This window comes from Drosophila serrata, unplaced genomic scaffold, assembly GCF_035046125.1.
Source record: "Drosophila serrata isolate PLE 108 unplaced genomic scaffold, ASM3504612v1 contig_251, whole genome shotgun sequence".
Taxonomy (NCBI): Eukaryota; Metazoa; Arthropoda; class Insecta; order Diptera; family Drosophilidae; genus Drosophila; species Drosophila serrata.
In genome coordinates this window covers 249,883-262,834 of record NW_028257149.1, presented here as the reverse complement: position 1 = coordinate 262,834, position 12,952 = coordinate 249,883, and the positions used below count along the sequence as shown (strand labels likewise).

The 12,952-nt window shown below is 35.0% G+C and overlaps 1 protein-coding gene across 1 annotated transcript in view; it reads left to right on the top strand.

Annotated features, from left to right (window-relative positions):
* The window catches only part of LOC110182196 (E3 ubiquitin-protein ligase CHIP-like), a 167,973-nt gene extending 158,452 nt beyond the window's left edge, over positions 1–9,521 (top strand). Inside the window, exons 5-6 of the mRNA XM_020950209.2 lie at positions 8,992–9,048; positions 9,155–9,521. Coding sequence (XP_020805868.1) covers positions 8,992–9,048; positions 9,155–9,406 — 309 coding nt within the window. The 3' untranslated portion in view covers positions 9,407–9,521. The remainder of the gene's footprint in view (positions 1–8,991; positions 9,049–9,154) is intronic.
* Positions 9,522–12,952: the final 3,431 nt, after the last annotated feature.

Here is a 12,952-nt window from a genome sequence, read left to right as displayed (position 1 = left end):
TACCCCTTTCCTTTTTTTAAAAAAATGGGAAATTTCGGAGAAAAATTTTTTTCGGCCGGAGATGGCTTAAAAGATTCGCCTGTAGATGCTGATCAAGAATATATATGATTTCTAGGGTCGGAAATGACTCCTTCACTTTCTTTTAAGCTTCTGAATTAAGGTCCATTACCATTTTTGTACCGATATTAACAATATTTTTATTTGAAATTTTTCGACAAATCAAAATTTAAAAATCTCATAACTAGGCCAAAAATGCATTAATTTCAGTTCGGAAAGCGGCCGTATGCAATTTTTTAGCAGGTTAACAAAACTGCATACTTCATTTAACATGTGAATTTTTGGCCGATTTTCGCAAATTTTCATGATGGTACCCCTTTCCTTTTTTTTAAAAAATGGGAAATTTCGGAGAAAAATTTTTTTCGGCCGGAGATGGCTTAAAAGATTCGCCTGTAGATGCTGATCAAGAATATATATGATTTATAGGGTCGGAAATGACTCCTTCACTTTCTTTTAAGCTTCTGAATAAAGGTCCATTACCATTTTTGTACCGATATTAACAATATTTTTATTTGAAATTTTTCGACAAATCAAAATTTAAAAATCTCATAACTAGGCCAAAAATGCATTAATTTCAATTCGGAAAGCGGCCGTATGCAATTTTTTAGCAGGTTAACAAAACTGCATACTCCATTTAAAATGTGAATTTTTGGCCGATTTTCGCAAATTTTCATGATGTAACCCCTTTCCTTTTTTTTAAAAAATGGGAAATTTCGGAGAAAAATTTTTTTCGGCCGGAGATGGCTTAAAAGATTCGCCTGTAGATGCTGATCAAGAATATATATGATTTCTAGGGTCGGAAATGACTCCTTCACTTTCTTTTAAGCTTCTGAATAAAGGTCCATTACCATTTTTGTAGCGATATTAACAATATTTTTATTTGAAATTTTTCGACAAATCAAAATTTAAAAATCTCATAACTAGGCCAAAAATGCATTAATTTCAATTCGGAAAGCGGCCGTATGCAATTTTTTAGCAGGTTAACAAAACTGCATACTCCATTTAAAATGTGAATTTTTGGCCGATTTTCGCAAATTTTCATGATGTAACCCCTTTCCTTTTTTTAAAAAAATGGGAAATTTCGGAGAAAAATTTTTTTCGGCCGGATATGGCTTAAAAGATTCGCCTGTAGATGCTGATCAAGAATATATATGATTTCTAGGGTCGGAAATGACTCCTTCACTTTCTTTTAAGCTTCTGAATTAAGGTCCATTACCATTTTTGTACCGATATTAACAATATTTTTATTTGAAATTTTTCGACAAATCAAAATTTAAAAATCTCATAACTAGGCCAAAAATGCATTAATTTCAGTTCGGAAAGCGGCCGTATGCAATTTTTTAGCAGGTTAACAAAACTGCATACTTCATTTAACATGTGAATTTTTGGCCGATTTTCGCAAATTTTCATGATGGTACCCCTTTCCTTTTTTTAAAAAAATGGGAAATTTCGGAGAAAAATTTTTTTCGGCCGGAGATGGCTTAAAAGATTCGCCTGTAGATGCTGATCAAGAATATATATGATTTATAGGGTCGGAAATGACTCCTTCACTTTCTTTTAAGCTTCTGAATAAAGGTCCATTACCATTTTTGTACCGATATTAACAATATTTTTATTTGAAATTTTTCGACAAATCAAAATTTAAAAATCTCATAACTAGGCCAAAAATGCATTAATTTCAATTCGGAAAGCGGCCGTATGCAATTTTTTAGCAGGTTAACAAAACTGCATACTTCATTTAACATGTGAATTTTTGGCCGATTTTCGCAAATTTTCATGATGGTACCCCTTTCCTTTTTTTAAAAAAATGGGAAATTTCGGAGAAAAATTTTTTTCGGCCGGAGATGGCTTAAAAGATTCGCCTGTAGATGCTGATCAAGAATATATATGATTTCTAGGGTCGGAAATGACTCCTTCACTTTCTTTTAAGCTTCTGAATTAAGGTCCATTACCATTTTTGTACCGATATTAACAATATTTTTATTTGAAATTTTTCGACAAATCAAAATTTAAAAATCTCATAACTAGGCCAAAAATGCATTAATTTCAGTTCGGAAAGCGGCCGTATGCAATTTTTTAGCAGGTTAACAAAACTGCATACTCCATTTAAAATGTGAATTTTTGGCCGATTTTCGCAAATTTTCATGATGTAACCCCTTTCCTTTTTTTTAAAAAATGGGAAATTTCGGAGAAAAATTTTTTTCGGCCGGAGATGGCTTAAAAGATTCGCCTGTAGATGCTGATCAAGAATATATATGATTTCTAGGGTCGGAAATGACTCCTTCACTTTCTTTTAAGCTTCTGAATAAAGGTCCATTACCATTTTTGTAGCGATATTAACAATATTTTTATTTGAAATTTTTCGACAAATCAAAATTTAAAAATCTCATAACTAGGCCAAAAACGCATTAATTTCAATTCGGAAAGCGGCCGTATGCAATTTTTTAGCAGGTTAACAAAACTGCATACTCCATTTAAAATGTGAATTTTTGGCCGATTTTCGCAAATTTTCATGATGTAACCCCTTTCCTTTTTTTTTTTAAATGGGAAATTTCGGAGAAAAATTTTTTTCGGCCGGAGATGGCTTAAAAGATTCGCCTGTAGATGCTGATCAAGAATATATATGATTTATAGGGTCGGAAATGACTCCTTCACTTTCTTTTAAGCTTCTGAATAAAGGTCCATTACCATTTTTGTACCGATATTAACAATATTTTTATTTGAAATTTTTCGACAAATCAAAATTTAAAAATCTCATAACTAGGCCAAAAATGCATTAATTTCAATTCGGAAAGCGGCCGTATGCAATTTTTTAGCAGGTTAACAAAACTGCATACTCCATTTAAAATGTGAATTTTTGGCCGATTTTCGCAAATTTTCATGATGGTACCCCTTTCCTTTTTTAAAAAAAATGGGAAATTTCGGAGAAAAATTTTTTCGGCCGGAGACGGCTTAAAAGATTCGCCTGTAGATGCTGATCAAGAATATATATGATTTATAGGGTCGGAAATGACTCCTTCACTTTCTTTTAAGCTTCTGACTGAAGGCCCATTACCATTTTTGTACCGATATTAACAATATTTTTATTTGAAATTTTTCGACAAATCAAAATTTAAAAATCTCATAACTAGGCCAAAAATGCATTAATTTCAATTCGGAAAGCGGCCGTATGCAATTTTTTAGCAGGTTAACAAAACTGCATACTCCATTTAAAATGTGAATTTTTGGCCGATTTTCGCAAATTTTTATGATGTAACCCCTTTCCTTTTTTTAAAAAAATGGGAAATTTCTTAGAAAAATTTTTTTCGGCCGGAGATGGCTTAAAAGATTCGCCTGTAGATGCTGATAAAGAATATATATGATTTATAGGGTCGGAAATGACTCCTTCACTTTCTTTTAAGCTTCTGACTGAAGGCCCATTACCATTTTTGTACCGATTTAACAATATTTTTATTTGAAATTTTTCGACAAATCAAAATTTAAAAATCTCATAACTAGGCCAAAAACGCATTAATTTCAATTCGGAAAGCGGCCGTATGCAATTTTTTAGCAGGTTAACAAAACTGCATACTCCATTTAAAATGTGAATTTTTGGCCGATTTTCGCAAATTTTCATGATGGTACCCCTTTCCTTTTTTTAAAAAAATGGGAAATTTCGGAGAAAAATTTTTTTCGGCCGGAGATGGCTTAAAAGATTCGCCTGTAGATGCTGATAAAGAATATATATGATTTATAGGGTCGGAAATGACTCCTTCACTTTCTTTTAAGCTTCTGACTGAAGGCCCATTACCATTTTTGTACCGATATTAACAATATTTTTATTTGAAATTTTTCGACAAATCAAAATTTAAAAATCTCATAACTAGGCCAAAAATGCATTAATTTCAATTCGGAAAGCGGCCGTATGCAATTTTTTAGCAGGTTAACAAAACTGCATACTCCATTTAAAATGTGAATTTTTGGCCGATTTTCGCAAATTTTCATGATGTAAACCCTTTCCTTTTTTTTAAAAAATGGGAAATTTCGGAGAAAAATTTTTTTCGGCCGGAGATGGCTTAAAAGATTCGCCTGTAGATGCTGATCAAGAATATATATGATTTATAGGGTCGGAAATGACTCCTTCACTTTCTTTTAAGCTTCTGAATAAAGGTCCATTACCATTTTTGTACCGATATTAACAATATTTTTATTTGAAATTTTTCGACAAATCAAAATTTAAAAATCTCATAACTAGGCCAAAAATGCATTAATTTCAATTCGGAAAGCGGCCGTATGCAATTTTTTAGCAGGTTAACAAAACTGCATACTCCATTTAAAATGTGAATTTTTGGCCGATTTTCGCAAATTTTCATGATGTAACCCCTTTCCTTTTTTTTAAAAAATGGGAAATTTCGGAGAAAAATTTTTTTCGGCCGGAGATGGCTTAAAAGATTCGCCTATAGATGCTGATCAAGAATATATATGATTTATAGGGTCGGAAATGACTCCTTCACTTTCTTTTAAGCTTCTGAATAAAGGTCCATTACCATTTTTGTACCGATATTAACAATATTTTTATTTGAAATTTTTCGACAAATCAAAATTTAAAAATCTCATAACTAGGCCAAAAATGCATTAATTTCAATTCGGAAAGCGGCCGTATGCAATTTTTTAGCAGGTTAACAAAACTGCATACTCCATTTAAAATGTGAATTTTTGGCCGATTTTCGCAAATTTTTTCCTTTTTTCCTTCCTATTCGCCTGTAGATGCTGATCAAGAATATATATGATTTATAGGGTCGGAAATGACTCCTTCACTTTCTTTTAAGCTTCTGAATAAAGGTCCATTACCATTTTTGTACCGATATTAACAATATTTTTATTTGAAATTTTTCGACAAATCAAAATTTAAAAATCTCATAACTAGGCCAAAAATGCATTAATTTCAATTCGGAAAGCGGCCGTATGCAATTTTTTAGCAGGTTAACAAAACTGCATACTCCATTTAAAATGTGAATTTTTGGCCGATTTTCGCAAATTTTCATGATGTAAACCCTTTCCTTTTTTTTAAAAAATGGGAAATTTCGGAGAAAAATTTTTTTCGGCCGGAGATGGCTTAAAAGATTCGCCTGTAGATGCTGATCAAGAATATATATGATTTATAGGGTCGGAAATGACTCCTTCACTTTCTTTTAAGCTTCTGAATAAAGGTCCATTACCATTTTTGTACCGATATTAACAATATTTTTATTTGAAATTTTTCGACAAATCAAAATTTAAAAATCTCATAACTAGGCCAAAAATGCATTAATTTCAATTCGGAAAGCGGCCGTATGCAATTTTTTAGCAGGTTAACAAAACTGCATACTCCATTTAAAATGTGAATTTTTGGCCGATTTTCGCAAATTTTCATGATGTAACCCCTTTCCTTTTTTTTAAAAAATGGGAAATTTCGGAGAAAAATTTTTTTCGGCCGGAGATGGCTTAAAAGATTCGCCTGTAGATGCTGATCAAGAATATATATGATTTATAGGGTCGGAAATGACTCCTTCACTTTCTTTTAAGCTTCTGAATAAAGGTCCATTACCATTTTTGTACCGATATTAACAATATTTTTATTTGAAATTTTTCGACAAATCAAAATTTAAAAATCTCATAACTAGGCCAAAAATGCATTAATTTCAATTCGGAGAGCGGCCGTATGCAATTTTTTAGCAGGTTAACAAAACTGCATACTCCATTTAAAATGTGAATTTTTGGCCGATTTTCGCAAATTTTCATGATGTAACCCCTTTCCTTTTTTTTTAAAAATGGGAAATTTCGGAGAAAAATTTTTTTCGGCCGGAGATGGCTTAAAAGATTCGCCTGTAGATGCTGATCAAGAATATATATGATTTATAGGGTCGGAAATGACTCCTTCACTTTCTTTTAAGCTTCTGAATAAAGGTCCATTACCATTTTTGTACCGATATTAACAATATTTTTATTTGAAATTTTTCGACAAATCAAAATTTAAAAATCTCATAACTAGGCCAAAAATGCATTAATTTCAATTCGGAAAGCGGCCGTATGCAATTTTTTAGCAGGTTAACAAAACTGCATACTCCATTTAAAATGTGAATTTTTGGCCGATTTTCGCAAATTTTCATGATGTAACCCCTTTCCTTTTTTTTAAAAAATGGGAAATTTCGGAGAAAAATTTTTTTCGGCCGGAGATGGCTTAAAAGATTCGCCTGTAGATGCTGATCAAGAATATATATGATTTATAGGGTCGGAAATGACTCCTTCACTTTCTTTTAAGCTTCTGAATAAAGGTCCATTACCATTTTTGTACCGATATTAACAATATTTTTATTTGAAATTTTTCGACAAATCAAAATTTAAAAATCTCATAACTAGGCCAAAAATGCATTAATTTCAATTCGGAAAGCGGCCGTATGCAATTTTTTAGCAGGTTAACAAAACTGCATACTCCATTTAAAATGTGAATTTTTGGCCGATTTTCGCAAATTTTCATGATGTAACCCCTTTCCTTTTTTTTAAAAAATGGGAAATTTCGGAGAAAAATTTTTTTCGGCCGGAGATGGCTTAAAAGATTCGCCTATAGATGCTGATCAAGAATATATATGATTTATAGGGTCGGAAATGACTCCTTCACTTTCTTTTAAGCTTCTGAATAAAGGTCCATTACCATTTTTGTACCGATATTAACAATATTTTTATTTGAAATTTTTCGACAAATCAAAATTTAAAAATCTCATAACTAGGCCAAAAATGCATTAATTTCAATTCGGAAAGCGGCCGTATGCAATTTTTTAGCAGGTTAACAAAACTGCATACTCCATTTAAAATGTGAATTTTTGGCCGATTTTCGCAAATTTTTTCCTTTTTTTTAAAAAATGGGAAATTTCGGAGAAAAATTTTTTTCGGCCGGAGATGGCTTAAAAGATTCGCCTGTAGATGCTGATCAAGAATATATATGATTTATAGGGTCGGAAATGACTCCTTCACTTTCTTTTAAGCTTCTGAATAAAGGTCCATTACCATTTTTGTACCGATATTAACAATATTTTTATTTGAAATTTTTCGACAAATCAAAATTTAAAAATCTCATAACTAGGCCAAAAATGCATTAATTTAAATTCGGAAGGCGGCCGTATGCAATTTTTTAGCAGGTTAACAAAACTGCATACTCCATTTAAAATGTGAATTTTTGGCCGATTTTCGCAAATTTTTATGATGTAACCCCTTTCCTTTTTTTTAAAAAATGGGAAATTTCGGAGAAAAATTTTTTTCGGCCGGAGATGGCTTAAAAGATTCGCCTGTAGATGCTGATCAAGAATATATATGATTTATAGGGTCGGAAATGACTCCTTCACTTTCTTTTAAGCTTCTGACTGAAGGCCCATTACCATTTTTGTACCGATATTAACAATATTTTTATTTGAAATTTTTCGACAAATCAAAATTTAAAAATCTCATAACTAGGCCAAAAATGCATTAGTTTCAATTCGGAAAGCGGCCGTATGCAATTTTTTAGCAGGTTAACAAAACTGCATACTCAATTTAAAATGTGAATTTTTGGCCGATTTTCGCAAATTTTCATGATGTAACCCCTTTCCTTTTTTTAAAAAATGGGAAATTTCGGAGAAAAATTTCTTTCGGCCGGAGATGGCTTAAAAGATTCGCCTGTAGATGCTGATCAAGAATATATATGATTTATAGGGTCGGAAATGACTCCTTCACTTTCTTTTAAGCTTCTGACTGAAGGCCCATTACCATTTTTGTACCGATATTAACAATATTTTTATTTGAAATTTTTCGACAAATCAAAATTTAAAAATCTCATAACTAGGCCAAAAATGCATTAGTTTCAATTCGGAAAGCGGCCGTATGCAATTTTTTAGCAGGTTAACAAAACTGCATACTCAATTTAAAATGTGAATTTTTGGCCGATTTTCGCAAATTTTCATGATGTAACCCCTTTCATTTTTTTTAAAAAATGGGAAATTTCGGAGAAAAATTTTAAAATTTAAAAATCTCATAATTAGGCCAAAAACGCATTAATTTCAATTCGGAAAGCGGCCGTATGCAATTTTTTAGCAGGTTAACAAAACTGCATACTCCATTTAAAATGTGAATTTTTGGCCGATTTTCGCAAATTTTCATGATGTAACCCCTTTCCTTTTTTTTAAAAAATGGGAAATTTCGGAGAAAAATTTTTTCCCCCCGGAGATGGCTTAAAAGATTCGCCTGTAGATGCTGATCAAGAATATATATGATTTATAGGGTCGGAAATGACTCCTTCACTTTCTTTTAAGCTTCTGAATTAAGGTCCATTACCATTTTTGTACCGATATTAACAATATTTTTATTTGAAATTTTTCGACAAATCAAAATTTAAAAATCTCATAACTAGGCCAAAAATGCATTAATTTCAATTCGGAAAGCGGCCGTATGCAATTTTTTAGCAGGTTAACAAAACTGCATACTCCATTTAAAATGTGAATTTTTGGCCGATTTTCGCAAATTTTCATGATGTAACCCCTTTCCTTTTTTTTAAAAAATGGGAAATTTCGGAGAAAAATTTTTTTCGGCCGGAGATGGCTTAAAAGATTCGCCTGTAGATGCTGATCAAGAATATATATGATTTATAGGGTCGGAAATGACTCCTTCACTTTCTTTTAAGCTTCTGAATAAAGGTCCATTACCATTTTTGTACCGATATTAACAATATTTTTATTTGAAATTTTTCGACAAATCAAAATTTAAAAATCTCATAACTAGGCCAAAAACGTATTAATTTCAATTCGGAAAGCGGCCGTATGCAATTTTTTAGCAGGTTAACAAAACTGCATACTCCAATTATAAAAATATAGATAAATATAAATATGTCTTATAAAAATATAGATAAATATGGATTAATAAATGATTTATTTTTTGTTTTTGTTGCAGTGGGATCAGAGCAAGGAACTACTCAAAATATTTGACAAGCTCTTTGAACGTCGTAAGGTAAGTAGCAAGAGTGACCTGGACTAAGGAATAAATAGAGTGACGAGAACCTTAGCTAATGTGCATAGAGTAACTGCAGTGACTTCTAATAATTGAACCTTTTCAGAGCCGTGACATTCCCGACTTTCTGCTGTGCCCCATAAGCTTTGAGATTTTCAAGAATCCGGTTATCACTCCCTGTGGCATCACCTACGAGCGCACAGCGATTGTGAAGCATTTCACCAAATGCGGTTTCTTTGATCCTGTCACACGCACCGAACTCACCGAGGATCAGCTAATACCAAATCGTGCTGTAATGAATGCCGTTGAATCGTTTTTGGGCCAGAACGAATGGGCCAGACACGAATTAAATGAGTAAGAAAAAGATTCGAAGCTCGACGGTAATAGCAATGGATTTATATTTACTAATTCTACACAATTTCCTTATTATTGTACTTATAAAACAAGTTATAATTATTTCTTTACCAACTTAAGCTCTTGTGTTTTTTTTGAAGTTAGAAATCTTTTCCAGTGCAGCATATCTGGGTTCTGGGCTGTGGGTCCACCATATCAGGGTGCCATATCATTACTGGAGGATGCAAATGAAGCCATTTTCAAGCCTTTCAGACCGAAAACTACTCACTACAATCGGGGGAGGCTAGACCCCAACTTAATCCCTTTGTGAGCAAACATACGCTGACCCAGCCAGGAGCTCCTGCTGCTCCTGCTTCCAGTTCCGCTTCTGTTTGTGACGCGGGCGGTGGAGGTCACAAAAAAAGTGTGGCAAGCGGAAATCAAATGAAAAACTCGTGCAGAGAAAATAGTACACAAAACAGAAAATGGAATGAAATAAAATGGTATGAAATGAAATAAAATAAAAGTCAACTTTTGCCGAACGCATTTCTATTGTCAGCGGCACACAGAGAGAGAGCGAGGGAAGGAGAGTCACAGTCTTCTTGGCTTTTGGTGGGTGGTAAAACTTTTCCACTGCGGGTCCCTGGCTCTGCCCTTTTGTTTGTTTGTTCTCCTGCGTTTGTTTTCCTTGGCCAACCTTCCTCTACCCCCCATTTATATTACGTATTTCACTTCTTCTTTTTTTTAGCTGTGGCAGCAGAACGCCGAGCCGAGCCGTTCACTTCATTTGCCTACACGGACCAAGGAGAGTCAAGGAGCACTTTTGCAGGCATCGTTGTTACTGCGGCTGACAGGAGGCACAAGGCGCGAGGGCGGTTGCCTCTGCCACTGGCAAAAGGACAAACTTTTGTCGCTTGGTAATGATGGCATTTTGGCATTGCTGCCCTGGCCCGCTTGCTGTTGTTGTTATTATTGTTGTTGTTAAAGTTTTGCGCACACACAAGTTTAAACAAAAGCAGCCGCCAGTCCCATAAACAGTCGACAGGCGTTGCACTCGCTTTTGGCCCCCTCTAGTTCTTGCAACAAACATTTTGCCGTTCGCATCTGCATTTGCTTGCCACCGCGTCGTATACTTAATGCCATATCAAGTATACGCCCCGAGTAACGCTTTTCCGCTTCTTTCTGCCAATAATAATTCCCTTTTTTGCGGTTGACTTGCCACGAATTGTCCTTATCACTTAATTGAAAAGCATAAAACAGCGACTCATTAGTTAGTTTATTTAGTTAGTTACTTGTAATACTGCTAATCGGCTTATGCAATGCATTATAATTTTCGTAACCTCGTTAAATGGCAAAATAATTTGCCAGGCGAACCTTCGCCCCTCCTCTGAAACCCAAAAGTTTCTTATCAGACGCAGGACTTGCACGCTCCACTGAGCAGCTCGTGGGACTTTTCTTTCTGGACAGCAGAAAGCTTGGGGTAGGTGATAAGCAGCGGGGTAACAAGCCCCAGAGGGGGGGCATAGATAACACATAATTGTGTCCAATGTTATGGCAAATTTTTGGCAGGATGACCAGAGGGACATAGTCTGAACTCTGAACTGCGAACTGCAGCAGCTGCTGGAACTCTTTCGTCATCATCTTAAATTGGTCCCTGGAACAGTAAGTACACCAGCATCATTTGTGAGATGGTTGAAGATGGCTTTGGGTATCTTAATGACATGAATGTCGGAGGAGTAGAAGACAACGTCAACGTCTTGAAAAGCGTTTAATTTGTTTCTCAAGAATTTGCACAAAAGCGTGCCAGGCCATCGTCCTCGTCCTCGTCCTTCGGTGCGTTTCTTTCTTCTATTTTTTTTTTATGAACTCTTTTCGGCATGTCCTGGGCGCGTTATCTCCGATTCCTCGAGTCAAGTTCGCTGGCACGCTTAATTACCGCCTCTCGACTCTAACCGACAGTGGGGAAAAATATGCTGTGACGTCATTTAGCTTCAATTAAAATAGCTGAGCGAGAGAGAGAGAGAGAGAGAGGGAGAGAGTGAGAGGATTGCATGAGGATTTTTAATTAAAATTTACTTTGTAAATTATACGTTCAGGGATTTGGCCAGTGCGTGCTCTCAGCCCACAATCGTTCGTTGGTTCGTTCATTTATCCCCAGTTCACACTTTATGGCCAACTGTTTATCGTTAAGGCCTCGTCTTCTATTTGGAATTTGCACCCATATTCACCTTATTAACTGCATTCGCCTTGTTAAACTCCTTATACCCTTGTCGAGAGGGTATTGGCATTTGCCAGGATCAATGTCTGTCTAACTGGGTTGGGTCTCAGTTGATAAGGGATATCCAGTTTATATGATAACTAATCCAAAATAGCATTAATTTTAATTCGGAAACCTTTCTTATATTAGTTTTGATTAGTTTTATAAATCTGTATTCTTAATTACAAAAGTTATATTACCTTGTAAGAGCTATACCCTTATGAAATATATTACAATTTAAAACATTTTCGGTATGCTTAGATTTTGATTATGATTTTTTAAGATATTATATTGCATGGGTTTTTTTCCTAAATTGTCTTGAAAGGGTGTCAGATAGAAAACTAAACTCGACAGCAAACTAAAACTCCTTCGCATATGCAAAGGGTTTAAGCAAAACGCAATGTCCTTGCCAAATTAGGAGTCAGAGGAAGCTACGATTTAGTTACAGACTTTGTACGGTCGTAACAATTAATAGACTCTTAGGTACAAACAAGCTCAAAGTTGTTTTATGTGGAAAATAAATTGCTTTTGCCATGCCATGGCCATTGTCCTGGCTGGCTGCTCGGTTTTGTGTTGTGTTTTTGCCGCTGCTGTCGTTGGGTCCTGTCAACGCTTATTTGCCAAACGAATTTACAGGCGAAAATGTGTGTTTATTTGCATATGTTGAATATAAATAAATAATTGCCACAGCGATGGGGCAACAATTTATGCATATTTCAATATAATAATTTCATTGGAAATTAAATCGTCGTCGTCGTTTGGCCAATTGAGGCAATTAATGGGAGACCCAGCTCCAGCATGAATCCTTGGACTTGACAAAACCAAAAGCCAAAAAAAACCTATGCCGACACAACAGCTTGTTGTATCAATTGACAGCGAATAAAAATGTCAGTTGGGGGCTGCTGGCGTTGTAAACAAGGGTCATGCGTTCGGCATTTGAGTGTCCAATTTTTAGGAACCACAAACACAGAGCACACAGCACACAGCACACAGCGAGTAAGACAAACAGCACACAGGACACACAGAGGAGCGGAAGCCAAGCTGCCAATCCAATCCAGAAACACGCAATGCCCTTCCCCCAGCTCCAAGGAAGCCTTGACAGCATGCCGAAGGAAATATAATAAGGAGGAAGGACACGAGCGTGTGGGTGTGGGTGTGAGACCGAGACTGGGTCACACTTCCAATCGAACCCACTTAGATGGGTCCTGGCTGGTAGGCATCCATCCTCCTCCTCCCTTATCCTCACCCGCGAACTGTGTGCGTATATTGAAACGTATGAGCACATTATCTACGTGTTTACATCCCAATTTGATT